Below are 17,602 nucleotides of genomic sequence, written 5' to 3'. Positions count from 1 at the left end.
CTGTCATACTCCTGCAGCAGCTCCACCGCTGTCAGAAGAACGGCTCTGTGTTCTGGGTCCCTGATATTTAACTCATCCAAGTCCTCCTCCTCCAGGAGTTTAAAGGTGTCCAGATCCTCATATCCATTGAACAGGAAGGTGGGCATGTGCTCCTGTGAGGAAAGAACACAGAAGTGGGTCAGCAGGCTCAGCCACGTGATCCATGACCGCCAACCAGCCTCAAACCCCTAAACTTTTCCCATCGTTGTGGTTATACTAATTGAAAGAGTAGTACCACTTGTAAGCTCCCAGTCCTCTGGCTTGGTCGGCAGGTGTGGCGTTTCACTGATCACGGGTTAAGAAGACCTGCACTGCAGGCTGAGACGGGTTCTCCTGGCTTACATTCTAATTGTGCCCTTGCTACGGGCCGATCTCTTTAACACCGCACAGTGCACAGTGGACAAGGCCATTTCATTTACAGACCTATTGAAATCCAACTCAGAAAGGCCTGTGACTTCCCCAGAAACAAGGCGGTTTTGCAAGGAGGAAACAGAACTAGCACTGTAGCCACCCCCCGCCCCCCCACCTCCACCACCACCACCAGATGCCGGGAATGATATGGGAGAGGTTAGAGGAGCGAACACTCAGGGCCTCTGTGGAGCCCAGGGAGCAGAGACCTAAGGGCTTGTGCTCACTGCCCTTTCTGGTAGACGTAGCTTTAAGCCCAGAGCATTTTAAAAACTGCTCTCGGGGGACTAATAGCAAATTTTGACCCCACGACAGAGGTCAAGGGCAGCATTAGCATACAGACAACCGTTTCTGTAGAATAATGGCTACTCATCACAGCAATAGGCCACCCTTATGGAGGACATGAGAGCACCCCGCCCTCCCCTGAATGTGTCCTCGCTTGCTTAGTTTAGAAGGAGAGGCAACATGGGACCAGAACAGGACGGGACTGACTTTCAGGTTAATCCGGTCCAGGAGATCCTCCACGGACTTGGGCTGGGGTGGTCTTCCTTTTCTCTTCCTCCTGGTGGGGCGCTTGGGCTTCTCCTCTTCCTCGTTCAGCACGTCCACGTAGATGAACTTGAAGGTGCCCACCTTGTTGTTCAACAGGCCCATCCAGGTGCCCATGGGTGGTTTGCTGATTATATCGATGATGTCTCCTTTCTGGGGCCCAGGGAACAAAGATCTTTCCATTAGGCACATTTCTAAGCATGAATCATGAATCGATGAGATGTATTCATCACCCACATGTGGAAACACTACGAAGGCCAGAATCAGGGTCCCACAAGTCACCTTATGAATGGGAGCTTGGGAGAGGGCCAGACGGAACACTCCTGACCGCGCTGGAATCCACACGGGCTGGAGGTCTCGTTCCCCCGCCCTCCCGCAGCACAGGCTGAAGTGTCTGTCTCCCAGTGCTCATGGCTAGGTGGGAGGTACCTGGCTCTCTGACTGCCTAGCCACCATCCAGAGCTCCTACTGCTTAGAGAAAGAATTTCCCCCAAAATGCCAGTGGCAATCCCTGCTCTGTGACTGCCTCCTACACTGTGGAACTCCATCTGTCCCATTCAATACCACTGACCATACAGAGAAGGCAGGAAGGTCTCTTTAGCGAGAGAGCACAGAAACTGGATCCTGGAGGGCAATAGGAATTCTACAGGGAAGCTGAGGTCGGGGGTCTGGACCAGGAGGATGAGGTGGTGAGAACAGAGGATTAACACAAGCCCCGCCTCTGTCCCAAATGCTGGCTGGTTCTGTTTTGTTAATCACTACAGAGAGCAGCTTATTAAGGTAGTCAAGACATTGGCCACTATGCACCACAGCAGCCCAGCATTCTACACAAGAACTGAGCTCCTCTTAAAGAACAAAGACCCCAGGTCTAAAGCCAGACAGAGACACACCTTGAGCTTGAGTGAGTCTGTGTCATAGGGACTGGGTGTGAAGTCAGTGTGCACCCTGGCGCGCCCACAGAAGGGGCCCCGGTAGGGGGGCTCCTCATCATCACCGTCTTCCGACTTGACACTTTCCCTGTTGCTGGTGGAGGAATCGGTGGTACTCACTGTCTGACCACCTGTTCAGGAAACACAGGGAGAAGAAGGATAAATACAGTTGCCCCGAAGAGCAAAGCTGAAAGACACTGAAGAAGCTGCAGGTTAAGACACGAAGGGCAAAATCATGAGCCAAAACCATGTCAGGACCAGAGCAGGACCCAGTGATGAGGCCAGGGAGGATCTGAGTTTTCTCAGTGCTACCCCTAATCAAGCCCCTAACTGCACAGGCAGGCCTCCAGCAAGTTATCTTTATGATCTGGGAATGCAGGTGACATCACAAGCCCGGAACATTCAGGACCTCTCCTTGGTCAGGCATAACATTTTTACTTCATCTTATGGATGAGGAAACAAACTCAGAAATGTCAAATAACTTGCCCAAGGCCAAGTGCTTTTAAAGTGGTGGATTTAAATATGCTCCCTTTCCTCACACCATTCTGACGACACCACCACTGTCAGAGTGGTTGACCAACATTTATTGTCAGTGACATTTATAATACTCCTCCCTGCCCCATCTCTTACTTTGTTGGTGAATACATCTTCATGACCTTGGGGACTTGACTTATCCTCCTTCACTCTCCAGATCTTTCCTCTGAGATGCTTTCCCTATCTTCTCTGATCGAAATTCATCACCCCCTCTCTTGTGCCACTGCTGTACATCGACTAAACAAATACAATTCTAGGTCCAGATATTTGCCAGGTCTCTCTCTCTAACAGCACCCTAAGGGTAGGAACATGGGCTTCTTTATCTTTAAATTGCCTGAACCTGACACCCAGTAAGTCTGATTTTGATTCCAAAGGAAACCATCTACAATTACAAAGCAGACGTACTCATCGAGCTCTGTCCACTCAGAGAACTCCGCAGACTCTCTACAGAACCTCCGGCTTTGAGCTTGGGCTTGTCCATGTGTTCACTGTCAGGCTGGGAGGATGGAGGAGAGCCAGGCATTCCATCGAGGCCCGTGTCCTGCAATGGATTTCAACACAATTACGTTTCATCAGAAAGGACAACTGTTATTTTGTAATTCCAAGCAATTTAGCCCTCAACTAAGACAATCAAATCCATTTTTATACCTATATTTGATGCCATAGCCAGTATTCTCCTCCTTTTTAATCTATATCCTTGCTCCATTTAAAAGTCTGGCCTGTGTATCAATTAATTAAGCATTTAAAAATTGTTTTTCCTGCTCAATAGAAATTCTTGAAATCCCTGAGAAACACCTATCTACCTTCTAGATAAAATCCTTTGTTAAAGGTGTAGAGATTCAGCATACTCAACAATCCAGTAAAAAAAGCCAGATTTCAAATGCAGATCAAGCAGAATCCATTAGCAATGTAGTATCTGGGATCACTCCCAGGGAATAAATCATCTATTTGAAGGGAAACATTTACAGTAAATATATGCATATTCCTTGTTGTTGTTGTTTTAAAGAAAAGGCCAGATTCGTATGCTTCTAGTTACACAAATTAATGAAATTGGCTAAGGAAATACCAACTCAGGACCCAGACATATAGCAAAAATACAATTTTTCGGCCCAACCAGTGTGGTTCAGTGGTTGAGCATCAACCTATGAACCAGGAGGTCATGGTTTGATTCCCGGTCAGGGCACATGTCTGGATTGCAAGCTCGATCCCTAGTAGGGGATGTGCAGGAGGCAGCCAATCAATGATTCCCTCACATCACTGATGTTTCTATCTCTCCCTCTCCCTCTCTGAAATCAATAAAAAAATATTTTTTAAATACCATTTTTCAGTCTATGATGAAATGTCTATAGGTTTAGTTATTATCAGTTGTCCCCAGGTTTTAGTACCTATCACTCCTCTTTTGTGTTGTTAGTGACGACCCTTTCAGATCACTTCTGGGATGGCTCTGTCACAGCCTGGGGGCCCCTCCTTTGCACATATGAGTGTAGCACGCTCATTCGATTCCTGGTGTGACAATGTCTCTCCTATAAAGTTTGCAGTGAGAATGGTTTACTTGCCACAACAGAAACCTCTGGCATATCACACAGCCATGTGAGCACCAAACCATCTAAACGAAACCTGTTATTTGCATGGTGCCGAATCATCAGAAGAGCTTTAACAGGATTCTGTGAGTCCTGCAAACATTTAAGGTCAACAAACAGCCATGGCAGCTTCTGATCCAAGACACATTGTGCTTTACATTTAAGGAAAGGGAGCAGATGGCCTCAAAAACTATAAAAAGAGGTGCCATTATTTGGGAGTTATTGAAGCTACAAAGTATGAATTCCTGAATATATTTGTTAAATGTTTGTATTGATTTGGGAAAAAGAGGAAGGGAGAGGGAGGGAGGGAGAAAGGAAGAGGGAGAGTCCTGATTAAAACTATTCCTCTATGGGTCACAGTAAAATAAACAAACAAAACGAGAGAGAGAGAGAGAGAGAGAGAGAGAGAGAGAGAGAGAGCCCCCACCCGGGATTGAGCTGGAAACCGGGCATGTGCCCTGACAGGGAATTGAACTGGTGACCTTTTGGTGCACAGGATGATGCTCAACCAACTGAGCCACACCAGCCAGGGCCTGAATGTATTTTCATTTCTAAATCATAAAATAAGACATCCAATTACATTCTTTTTTTTAACACTTCTGCTAAAAGTACATATGGTTTTGGGGGTTTTTAAACAATAGTGATATTAAATATACCTCTCTAATATTGTACTTAAATGCTTTAAAATAGTATTAATTTACTTATTATATACTTAGGGACTCCCTATAAGAACAGGTAGCATTCCAGGTAATGGGCATATAGCAGACAAAAGTCCTAACCAGAATGGGTGGTATATCAAACCTTGCAACATTCATCTTCTCTCCCCAAAAAGCATTACAATAGCCACTTATTCCTTCTCTTTTTTTTCACTTATGTGAAATGACTGTTTAAAAACAAAACAACAACAACAAAAAACAGAGAACTAAGACTACAAGGTAGGTGTATAGTAGTAAAATTATAGAAAAAAAATGTTCAAATGACATTAAAGTTCTGTGCTCAAGCAGAAAACCCCTATGAATGTGAAGTTTATACGAGCTCTTAGGGGAAAAGCCAACGAAATGAAGTGCTGCAAACTAGAGGTGCTGCTTCCCTGGCATGGCATCTGCTTCCCAGGAGAGCGAGGTGCACTTCATTTCTGGTGAGAAATACAGAATCACCATCGCTCCCACACCCAAGGGCCAGGAAATGCAAAGAATACAGAAAACAACCGTAGGGAACACACAATGGAGGCAGCGACTTCCCTGCAGGTCTGAGGAGTCAGGGTTTCTCAACCTGAGCGCTGTCAGCATTGTGGATGAATGATGTGGGGTGCTGTACTGTACATTAGTGGGGGTGCTATCCTGCGCATCCTAAGATGCCTCCCTGGCCTCTATCCAGTGGATGTCAGTAGCACCCACCCCACCCCACCCCAGTTGTGATTGTCTAAATGCCCTAGGGTTGGCGGGGGAGCAAAATCACCCCACCCCTGTGAGAACCACTACAGTCAACTGAAGCTCTTGGGCAGGCCTTGCTTGAATCACTAGGTGGCTGGGCTGCCTAGCTGGTGTTCAGTGATTCAAACAAGGAGCTGCTTGGATTTTAGCTTACTCTGCCCACCAGAGGGCAGCAGCTGAGCCCACATGTCTGCTTTCCCTGTCTTCTATTTGGTAAATAAATCAGCATTACCTACATATTTCAAGTAGAAAACCGGCAGACACTAAAAATCTTCAACAGACTACAAAAACGAATGCTATAGAGGTGCCAGAGGTGAGGGCTCTGAAAATCTAAGGGTCAGAACTACCTGAAGGCCCAGCTCTCCACCCGTCTTTATTCCCTCCACCCACACAAGATAGAAACTGTCTTTCTAGTGATGGGATTACAGAATTGGAGGGGATCAGTTCTGAGTTATCTGAAAAGCTGCAGAGGGAGCCAGTGAGTGAAAACATCCCTGTGGAGACATGATTACTACCGAAGCCCACTGCCAGGAAGCGTTTTCCGAGTTTCCTTCTCAGACTTGCTGTGTGCTTCTACAACTCATGCTACACCGGAAAGGTCTGCTGCCTAAGAAAACTTGAGTGTCTTTTTTTAAGGTTTGATTCTAGGGACATCCATTTTGTAGCAAGGGATTTATTTTAGAAAATAAAATCTTTTGGTTTTAAATTTGTGCCCTTACTGCACTAAAGAACACATTTTTTACATGTCTGCCTCTCCGCCCATCTGTACGTAGAAAGTAAGGCCTGCACTTGGTATTCCCAGCACCTAGCATGGTGCTGGGATGACCCTAAATGCTTAATCCGTGTCTGCTGTACCAAACGCTCGTCTACATAAACTAAGCATGGTCCTGAGCCAGGTTAATGCCAATGAATGTCTGTATTTAGCACCGTTTAAAATCTCAGACTGACATTCTCGGCTTTCCTTGTGTCAGGAGGAACCAGGGGGACTTTTCGCTTGGCACCTGCATACCTGCTCAGGGACAGAGTTGCTGTATTTTTTGGACATTCTCTTCCTCATTGTCTCTTTCACGGATTTGACCTTTTTTCCAAGAGAGATGCGGGAGGCGGTAGGTGATTTGATGACTTCCTTGTACACAAAATCTCCTTCTTTACCCTGAAAAACAAAGTAAGTACCATTAATCACAGGAAACAAAGCCCCCAAACAGGTTTTATTATCGAAACCATTAATGTTCTATGTCTCAGAAAAATCCTGGCATCCCCTAGGATTTTGAAATGTTTCCTGTTAACAGAGTGCTAGGCTATTAATCATTTTTTAACTTTTTTTGTTTGTTTTTTCAACTTGTTTTATTTTTCAATTACAGTTGACGTTCAATATTGTTTTTTATTAGTTTCAGGTGTAAGCTATTTATCTTTTTGATTAAAAATTAAAAGCAATTCACTAAGGGCTTTTGTTTGTTTAAAGTGGGATGTGAAATACATTTTATTTTATTTAAGGACATTTCCTCCCCTAGTATACTCCAACCCCTCCCCAAGTGAAATACTCAAGGGAACTGCATTTCATCAATAGAGTGACTGAGATGAACCAAGGTTCTCATAATCCCAGCAGTGGGGGAGAAGAGAAAGCCAGTATTACTGAGCACCTAGGACAGCGGTGAGAACAAAATGGGACACCTCAGTCATCACAAGTCAACACCTGATCAGGTGGCCTCAGGGTGGCCCTCGGTGTGGTCGGCTCCTAAGTGCGTGAATTTCCTTTTCTCAAACAATTACACAGTGGACACCTCTTGTCTTACTTTTCACCGAAACAGAAAACAGCTTTCCCTGGAAAGTCAGAGAAAACACACTTTCTCCCATTTTTTAGAAGACTGACTACGTAACATTTTTAGTTTACAAATCCATAAAATTTGATGTCCAAATAAAATAGTTTTATTCTTCCAGGAAATTCTCAAATACTTCCAAAATCACAGATGGGTGCTTTTAGGGGACATTTGACAACATAAAGCAGTTTCCTGACAAAATGCACGAGGCAAAAACAAAACTGTATGCAGAGCTCACCTGCGCCCCCGGGGCCTTCCCAAGGAAACACGGGGAGAACGTGTACAGCACAGTGATGACCTGTCCCCACACTGGGATCCAGAAGAAGCGGGTCGGAGGAGCCAGTAAGCTCAGCCCATGTTTGCTTTGGCCCCAAGGAGACAGGGTTCATTCCAGGACACCCCAGATCAGAAAGACCTAGGCTTAATACGGGGCTATGAACTTGGCCTCTGATAAAACTGGTTTTTAGAAATGTTGGCAAATGCTCTTGAACACTAATCACAGGCTCCATCCTTTGGTCCTGTCTGTGTGTAGCAGCCATGTGCACTTACAGCCGGCGTGAGCAAAAGCTAGCGTGAGACCAAGAGGCCAGATGCATCTGGATTTGTGACTTGGAGGAAACTGGAAACACAGGCACTGAAGGAATGGTGCTACTACAGAGAGGGATGGAGGCCGGAGGAGGTCGTGGTTTGTTCCCGTGGAAAAGAGAAGTGTCTCTAAGGGAAGGGGAATGGGGAGCGAGTAGGTGAAGGGATTAGGTAGGTGAAAAAGGTGAAGGGATTAAGCAAAGAAGAAGAAAAAAACCTCATAGACACGGAAAACAGTATGGTGATTACCAGAGGGAAAGGGGGGTGGGAGAGGTAGAAGAGGGTAAAGGGGGGATAGTTGGTGATGGAAGACTTGATTTGAGGAGGTGAACGCATAATACAATATACAGATGATGTATTAGAGAATTGTACACCTGACACCTATATAATTTTATTAGGCAATGTCACCCCAATAAATCCAATTAAAATATTTTTTAACTTGAGTGAAATAGGGCTTCTTTTCAAAGGATTTAGGATCACCAAGGAAAAGATTACCCAGCATCAATTCTCAGAGACTAGACGTGAAACTCTGTCAACCACGTGGCTTGGATCCGAACCTTTTGCGTTCCCGCTGATGCGTACTCACCATCGGGTAAGAGTTATTACTGCCGATGTGCAGAGAGCGATTGGTCAAGTCAAATCCTCCAAAACTGCAGGTTCTCTGCGGAAAGGGGAGGGCAGGACAGTTAGGCTGCAGCCGGCCAGCAGTGCACCAACCCAACGCATTCCCCACTGGCAGGACGTCACCGAATCACAAATACGTTACAGGATGGAAGTAGGACGAGAAATGATGAGGAAAAAAATATATGATTCATGTTACAAGGAAACTTGCCACTGGAACTGTGTCTACCCCAGAGGTCCAGAATCCCCTACACATGCAAAAACCTGCTGGTTAAAAAACTCATAACCCAAAACCATCCATGTGTCTCTTAGCAACAGACTTCCCCTCCCAGCCCCCTTAACATCAGCCGCATACAGTAGTGACAATGAGGGAATCCATGTGCTCAGAGGGGTCTTGGAAACTCAGGTCCAAAACCCTGTGGCTCTGCCCCTGACAGCAGGCTTTCCTAACAGACTCTTTTGTTTAGTTTTAAATCGCTAAGAAGGGGGAAACCAGGTTATGTTTACAGTAGTCCAATCAGGCCAAGAGGGTTACTCACTCATTGCTTTCCTGACCTAGCCAAAGATGCTGGTAACTTTCCCATCTAACTGACCAACTTCATCAATTATGACTCCTTTTTTTATGAGTGTAGAAAGATGCCACATTTGCCGAGGAAGAAAAAAGTTGATTCAGTGACTGTCTTTGACGGCACTCCAATTTAATGGGGAATTAGACAACGATGTTATGAAGAATAAAAACTTCAATGTTCTTTCGGTTGGTTTCAAACTTTACGGAACTGCATATATTTCAGTGATTTTTATATTTCCAAAACTTGGTTTGAATTTTCCTTTTGTTTTTCTAGCAAAAGCTGCTCAAGGACCATTCCCATGCCCCCTCCCCCCCATAAAAAAAAATCTGTAAGAGAAAAGAGAAACTTAAAGCTCACTAATTCTTCTTACAGCTGATTCTCTTTTTTTAAGCAACTGGTAATAAAAGTTGAATAGCAGATTTGGGCTCCATAATTTGTACAATCTGTTTCTCAGCAAACTCTAGTTAATAGATATTAAATAGAAAATATGAATGTACAGCACAATGTATATTGTAGACACTGCTTATTTAAAAATAAATGTACTGCCTTAGATGGTTTGGCTCAGTGAATAGAACATCAACATCAGCCTGTGGACTGAAGGGTCTCGGGTTCGAACCCGGTCAAGGGCACATGCCCAGGTTGCAGGCTTGATCTCCAGTAGGGGGCATGCAGGAGGCAGCCGATCAATGATTCTCTCTCATCACTGATGTTTCTCTCTCTCTCTCCCCCCTCTCCCTTCCTCTCTGAAATCAATAAAAATATATCTAAAAAATAAATACATAAAATAAATGTACTTTAGACATATATTAAGTGAATCGATAAAGAAACATCCAGAAGGAAAATGCTTAGGTTTTTGGAATCACACGGATGTGGATCCAAATCCTGGTTCTGCCACTTATTTGCTGTGTGACCATCGGTAAAATACTTCAACTCTCTGAGCTCTGGTTTCTTCATCTGTGAAATACTACCTGTCGCATATATTTGAAGACCTGTAACACACTATCTGACAACAAAGCAGGGGTCTCTAAGAATGTTGGTTTTTGGCACTACTTCTCTCTATGACTACTGAGAACTGTGCCTTGTCCCAACAATTGTTATATTGAAGCTTAGGCTCAGGCAACATTCTAAACATGCAAATGAAGAACTAGAGCTTAGTTCTGTGCCATACATTCTGGGAGCTTCAACTGTAAAACCAGAGCATCCTAGGAATGGATCAAAAAGAGAGACAGCAGGTGTGGCAGGAGGCAGGCCAGGAGATGCAGGTGTCATGGGAGGCATTTCGGGGTCACCAACATTCGGGATGTCACACCCATTCTCCTTCACCACAGCTGTTGTTGCTGTTTTAAAGGACCTACCACAGACGTGACATCCACTGAACATTATTTTTATTTTATATTAAGTATCGATGGACAATCTGACTTCCCTTATAACCAACTTAACTAGGCCTCTATCTATTCTATAAAAACAGAAACCTTTTTATGCAAAAACACCGAATCCCCTCATCTGGAGAGTGGTGTTAGGAACACCTCTCCAGGCTAATTTTTAATATTAACTTCCCTTTCTAGTTTATAATGCCCAATAGATTTTCTCATTTTTGTCAAGACAATCATTTGATTGTGGCTCGTTTCCTGTGAGTCAGGGCTCACAGACACAGCATGGCACCCAGATGCCTGCTCAGTTTATGGCTCGGCACTTCCCTGCTTTGCATTCCAGCTTCAACTGCAACGCTGGAGCCCAGCACGCTATTTCTGATACATGGGAACTAACTGACAAAGCACTTATGTGGAGATATAGCTGCAATAAATCAGAAGCTCGTTTATATCCTCGCATGCCTGCTGTATGCATTTATTCCTAAAATAAAAAGCTCCAAGAGTGAACTGGCTTTTTGAAGCACCAACTAACCCTCTCCCTGTGATATGCTGATATCTGGGAAAGATTCCTCTGTATCATTGTGGAAGCACAAAAACTGGAACAACGAACGCTGCTTGAACTCATCTCTACTCTCTCGGTAACAGCAAGTAGATCTCAAAGCATCACCACCCCTTCAACAGAGAAAAGAGCTTTAGAGAGAACAGTGAAATCTCCGGCTTTGGTGGTCTCCACAGATGTAGCCTAAATGAGGTTTGTCAAGGGCATATTTCTCATGTCCAGGTAACTGTAAGACTTTAGATAGATGCTCGTGGATGGGAAGAGCTGGGCAATGGAATGGTCATGCAGTTGAGAACATGTTTTTGGGGGGCGGTAGGGTTGAATTTTTAAAATGGACAAAATTCCAAAATGTCATGCATGTCTGTTTCACCAAACAAAAATTGAATGACCAAATAAAAAGCAAGACAAGTGACCATTTTCAGTGAATACAAAGCATTATCATTTCCTTGAGGTTTCATCAAGCAAATATGGTATTGTTTTTGAAAGATAAAAAAGATCAAGGTTGAAGATTAAAGAAAACTGCACTTTTGGATAAAATGAAGCAGATATATGCCAAAAAGAATAGAAAGAACTTTTTAAGTAAAGCAAAGAAATTGTCTGTCTTTAAAAAAAGGAAAAAACAAAACAAACACCTCTTTTTGATGTTTAACATTATTTGCCCCCATAGTCTCTGAATAGTTAGAAAAATTTTGTTTTCCTGATTGTACAACTATACTTACAATAAAAGGCATGTGCAAATTTCTAATTTAGTGTAGAACATATACTTCCACAAGTATTAATACTGTCCACTACTGCCTCAAGTTCATAGTACCTTAAAAAACCCAGCCTCAGGCTGACACTTGGAATAGAGATTACATAGTGCCACCTTTACAGGGGGAAAAACTGCTCTCATGTCCACACCCGAAGTCAATGAAGACTCAGTCACTGTCCCACAGTGTTAATTAGCACTAATCTTAGAAATATAACTTCTGGACAGGAACACTGATAAAGTTCGATCATTAACCTGGCAATAAACAATATGAGGGGCAATGAACAGATCAAAGTGCTCAATGTGAAAAAATTCTATTACATGATTTAAACTCACAGAGCTGAGTCATCCACTAACAGAGAAGAGGTGACTCTGTCCATCAAGGTCCTGTCCAATGGCAGAGAGGCCCATAAACTGGGCAGAACACTTCCAGAGGTAGAAAGTAAATTATACCAAGATTGGTTAGCCACAAGTATTTTACAAAATACCTGTGGGTCAGAACTGAGTGAGTGAGAAAAGGAATTACGTTATTTTACAACAAAACAGAACCACTGATAACTGTTGCCATGATGTTGAAAGAACCAGAAGTTGCCACTAATAGTATTAAAAGGTTTGCAAGACTGATAGGAATGTGAAAAGATGGAAAATTAGACCTAGCAAGAAGGTCAGCATGTACAGGAATATTTGGAAAATATAAGGGGTGAGGATCTAAGGATTTTTTAGGAGAAGGTCATCTTAAGGGGATGGCACTGGCCAACCAGCCTCCATGACCACAAAAGGAGAAGTTTACTGAAGGATTTAAATCACAGTAATCATCTGAGGAAGATCACCTTACTCGGGAATGTGAACAAACCCTGGAGAAAGCCCCCCGAAAAGCTGCCATGTAGTCCACTCCTTTAGACCTTTAAAAGGGGACACAGCTGGCAGTCCCGAGGGAAGTAAGCAGGACAAGGGGACAGCAGGGCCAGGAAGCCACAACTCCTCCTCCGTCTGTGCACTGTATATGGGCTACTGTGCAAACTAGAAATTGGGTGGGAATTTCGGTGGGGCGGGGGTATCTATAGTCTCAAGTTCAAAATAAGTCATGCCCTGAAAATAAACTTTACAAAAGTCCAATCATTCAGTAATAAAACTGAAAAATGCTTTATTATTTGAAAAGAAGCACTTCATTCCTTGCTATGTACAGAAGAATGGAGCGGTGGAGGACATTTTAAAATAGTTGTTCCTTTGATTAAAAAGCTAAGAACGCCAACTTGACTTAACTAAAAAGAACTCTAATTCTTTTCCCTTTTGATTTAAGAATTTTCCATTTGTTTCTACTGATAAAAGAAATATACTTGACAACGTTTCCAAATCACCAAATTGGTGATTGGGATGATGGTGATCTTTCCATGAGCTAGTTGCCATTGTTTTAATTAACTAAAACAATAAGCCTCTCTTTTAAGGGCAAAATACCCTCTGTTTTGAATCAGCTTCTTTGAGGTCAAGTGACGTGATGGCTGGGAACGAAGACAGCCACCCTCGAAGGAGGCCAAACCCCACCCCGGGACTCTGGGAGCCCTTCTCTGGATCAGGAAAGAGGACACGTGGGAAGTAGGGCTGGAAATCTGAGATGATGATGGAACCGGCCCTGGAGTTAGGAAGTTATGAGCAGAAGAGAGGGGAGGACGCCCAGCTCCACAGAAGAGAGGCCATAATGCTTGACTACACCTCACGGAAATGACAAGGCCATCCTGGGGGCCCTCCGGGAGACTCACGGACTTCTGGTGGATTCTCAAGAGAACCCTCTTAGTACAGCGGTCGACTGTGGCGGCCCACTTCCTCTTTGCCTCCTCCTCCTCCTCCAGCAGGCACCGCCTCAGGTCCTGCTTCTCAGCCTTGCTCAGGGTCCTGTCTGAGGCAGGGCGCACTAGCTGGGTCAGGTTCAGGTGGCTGTACAGGCTCCGCTCCACCACGTAGGTGATATTGAACTCGCTGACCGCGGGGCGCCCGCGCCCCCTCCTGCCGGGGACGCCACAGCTCCCTCCCCCTTTGGGTCTCTGCCGCAGCAGCTGCAGGTCACAGGGCGTGCTGTGCACTCCTTTTCTGGAGGGACGCTGGCAGAGAAAAGCTCGGGAACAGGAGTAATTAGTATCCGTCTTCTTCAGGCGGATTTGCTTCCGGACGCTCTGAACCTCCTCCAGGGACACTAGCAGGTGGTGCCTGCGACGGTGGCCGTCACAGAAGCACACGCCATCGGTACTTACCCCGTGGCTCAGGGACCCCAGGCTCTTCCTCATCTCCCCCTCGGTCAGGGAGCGGGAGACCTTCTGGGCCTTTTCTTCGTCTGGGTAGGAGAAGAACGTCCCCATCTTCTTGGGGGGCTTAATGAGGCCCCGGCTGTCTCCTTTGCTGAAGGTTTTGACCAACTTCCGGCCCGAGGCCCAGGCTTCCAGGTTGCTGGGTGATGGAGAAGTGGTGAAAGGGTCTGAGTCATCTTCCGGGGGCTTCTCAGGGGAGCCATCAAACAAGAAGGGCTTCTTGTGCACGCCAGAGTACAGGGCGGCCCGCTCATCCAGGGCCGGGGGGCTCTCAAACACAGGCTCCTCCCCGCCTGCAGAGGGGGCAACAGACACGGTCAGGGCCTGCACACACATGCCTTTGCGTTCCCCGACCCCCACCCAGACCTTTCTTGACGCACCCCTACTCTGCATAAGGTAAGCTCCTCGGTGCGAAACCACAGGGATTCCCTCCCTGTCTCACTCACCCTCTTCATAAACCGGGCTCCCGCTTAAATAACAGCATGTAAAAAAGGAAAACCAAACTGTGCCAACGTAGGGCTTCACACAAGCTTGGTGTTAAAAGGTTTTGGATGTGTTTTTTCTCCTTCTTTAAATATCTTTGTAGACCAGACGCCTTAACAGACCTATTAAAAGTGCCATTTGGGAAATCTAAGCCAGTCATTTCTACGGTGTCCCTCAGCACTTGCAGTAAGTAGCCTCCCCAGCTGGTTACGTGCAACGATCCTCAGAAGCTGGAATGAGACCCTTTCCCTCCTGAAAGGCTGTCCTGTTGAGTCTGGTTGCCTTTTCATACTCAGATCGTGTTGAATGCCATGTGGCAGATGGCGATGTTTTACTGGCAGTGCGAAACCACAGGGATTCCCTCCCTGTCTCACTCACCCTCTTCATAAACCGGGCTCCCGCTTAAATAACAGCATGTAAAAAAGGAAAACCAAACTGTGCCAACGTAGGGCTTCACACAAGCTTGGTGTTAAAAGGTTTTGGATGTGTTTTTTCTCCTTCTTTAAATATCTTTGTAGACCAGACGCCTTAACAGACCTATTAAAAGTGCCATTTGGGAAATCTAAGCCAGTCATTTCTACGGTGTCCCTCAGCACTTGCAGTAAGTAGCCTCCCCAGCTGGTTACGTGCAACGATCCTCAGAAGCTGGAATGAGACCCTTTCCCTCCTGAAAGGCTGTCCTGTTGAGTCTGGTTGCCTTTTCATACTCAGATGGTGTTGAATGCCATGTGGCAGACGGCGATGTTTTACTGGCACATGTGCCATTTCAGTGATTAACTCGCCAAGGGAGTCCAGGTGTGGAAACACCACCACATAGGGGTGTACCTTGCGAATGCAACTGACAAATGGTCCCCAATTGACAGGACAAACACAAGAAGTTAGGGAACCGAGTGACCCCAGCCAGACTGTCCCATCAACTCGGCACTGCTAGAAGCAGCAGCGGCCCTGAAGGGCCGGGACCTGCGAACAGCCCCACCCGCGTCCCACTGCATCTCAAGGACACGGCGGCTCCTGGAGCCTTCGCTGGAGCCAGGTACCGCGCCAAGCCCTCCGGAGCCCAGTGGAAAGGTCTGGACTTGCTGGCAGGAAAACCGAGCTCTTTCCTGTGTGTGCGATGGGAACAGATGTGAGAAAATAAGTAGGTCAAACTGTGGGTGTAGTGACCCTAACTGGCTGTGTCCCTTTAATTATAAGGAAACTTTTGAGCAGGACAGCTTTCCACCAGCTGAACTGTGAAAAGGAAAAAACACAAAGTTTCCTGGAACAGAGGGATGGCACTAAATATACCAGCTGGAAGGAGGGTGCCAGTGTGCGGTTAAATGTCAGAGATAAAGGGAAAGGACTGCTCACTTCAGAGGAGAGGGGAAATGAGTGGATTGGTGGCAGTCCTTTAAAATTCCAAAAGTTTCTTATTATTCCAATGGGTGGGAATTACAGTTCCAAATATAAAGAAACAAGTACCATTACTATTAAGCACAACCCTAGACTGACTTTGAAGTCAATGAGGTGGTGGTGGAAAGGGAGAGTCAAAACTATGCCCAGTCAAAAATTCTCCATCATCTGCAGGCCAAATCCACTCAACTCAAGAGTTATTCCTGGATCTTCCCGGAGAGTTCAACATTACGGCCCAGGGTTCTGATGGGAATTTGCTAGACCAGAAGCAGTGTGAGAATATCATGAATGTTTCCTGCTACTTCCTCAGGACATCTGACTAATCAGGTAAGGAGACCAAGGGTCCCTGAGCTGCCACAAGTAAAATGGCAACCCCTTCTATGTAGTCTGTTCCCCATGGCCAAGAGAGAGGCACAGCCTGGTGGCTGAGGCAGCTCACCAGCAGACTTCCCCCAAAAGCAGTCCAGTCACAGACCATGGCTTTTCCTGCAGTCCAGGTGCCCACGGAGGCATGCAAAGGCCCTTATCTACCCATAGTCCTTAGGGGCTTTGGGAAATCAGGGGGGTTGTCTAAGTAGTTTAAGGAGCTGGCACTCAGTCATGGGTGAACATTTTCTGGGCTCTGTCTTTAGGGCTGTCATCAGAGATCCCAATACTTCCGTGTCACACTGGAGTTAGAACCAGCTGGGGCACACACAACCACAACATATGTAGCCGTACTCCCTGGTTCGGGAAGTCAGCATCTGGTGGAGGGTTTGGAGGAAGTGTGGCAAAGGTCTGCACAGTGGCCATATCAGCCTGAGGTCTGAGGGCAGGCCTCACGTGGCTCGGGCTCTTCTGTCTGCCGTGCCCAGGCCCTGAAATCCCAGCCTGGGCTGGTTTCCTTGGGTTCAGAGCACCGCTTCCCCATTCTCCTCTGGCTTGAAAGTACAACCATCCTACTGAGAGAATGGCAATCAAAAAAGTGCTCCCTCCGTCATCACTTGGCGTGATATGCTTCACATACTGACCTTTATCTATTTTATTCAGCTGAGACCAGAACACAGAGGGAAAGGTGACTTTGACAGAATAGGATGACTTAATGCCGAGAGAGAGCACAGATTGATGCCCTGGTTTCCAGCCCTGGCTCTGCCACTCAGCATCTTCCGACCTTGGGCAATTACTTCCGTCTCGGAGTCTGTTCCTCACTGGTGATCATGCCTACCTAGCTTTGTAATACCTACTGCCAGGGGACTGAGAGGATAAAATTAAATAAAAAGAGGTATGTGGAGGTACTCTATATGCTGAAAAGCACTGTACAAGAGCGAGTGATTCATTATCAGGTTACAGATGAGCTGGAACAATGAGGGAAGGCGGTGAGAGGGTATCAGCTCGAGGAGAAAGACACAGAAATGGGCCGACAAAGGGCATTGACCTGGCTTACAGTTTAACATTGTCTAGGGTCACCGTGCCCCAGATAAGGACTTGAAACTCAAGTTACAAGGGTGAGTCTGGGTGAAGGACTGCAACTCTGCAGGCTTTCCCAAGCCTCTAGAGCTGGGGGAGGGGCAGCGTGGCAGCAGAGTGGAGACCAGGATGTAGAGTCAGGCTGCCCAAGACACAGAATTAAGTCTGGGCAGCCTGACTCCAATCTAGTTGTGACGTTTGAGATTTAATTTTGTCAGGTGTGCATGAGTTTTTTAAATG

The 17,602-nt window shown here is 45.8% G+C and overlaps 1 protein-coding gene across 6 annotated transcripts in view; it reads right to left on the bottom strand.

The window, feature by feature from the left end:
* SASH1 (SAM and SH3 domain containing 1) overlaps positions 1-17,602 on the bottom strand; it is a 299,036-nt gene that overhangs the window by 16,026 nt on the left and 265,408 nt on the right. For all 6 annotated transcript variants that reach the window (XM_014531305.1, XM_005883721.2, XM_014531308.1 and 3 more), the window contains exons 10-16: positions 13,988-14,334; positions 8,461-8,535; positions 6,482-6,625; positions 2,865-3,000; positions 1,887-2,056; positions 940-1,149; positions 2-152 (exon numbers count right to left, since the gene is read on the bottom strand). In XM_014531305.1, coding sequence (XP_014386791.1) covers positions 2-152; positions 940-1,149; positions 1,887-2,056; positions 2,865-3,000; positions 6,482-6,625; positions 8,461-8,535; positions 13,988-14,334 — 1,233 coding nt within the window. The remainder of the gene's footprint in view (position 1; positions 153-939; positions 1,150-1,886; positions 2,057-2,864; positions 3,001-6,481; positions 6,626-8,460; positions 8,536-13,987; positions 14,335-17,602) is intronic.

Source organism: Myotis brandtii, unplaced genomic scaffold (genome assembly GCF_000412655.1).
Source record: "Myotis brandtii unplaced genomic scaffold, ASM41265v1 scaffold8, whole genome shotgun sequence".
Lineage (NCBI taxonomy): Eukaryota > Metazoa > Chordata > Mammalia > Chiroptera > Vespertilionidae > Myotis > Myotis brandtii.
Note: the sequence above shows the minus strand (reverse complement) of the source record. Positions and strands in the feature narration are given on the sequence as shown.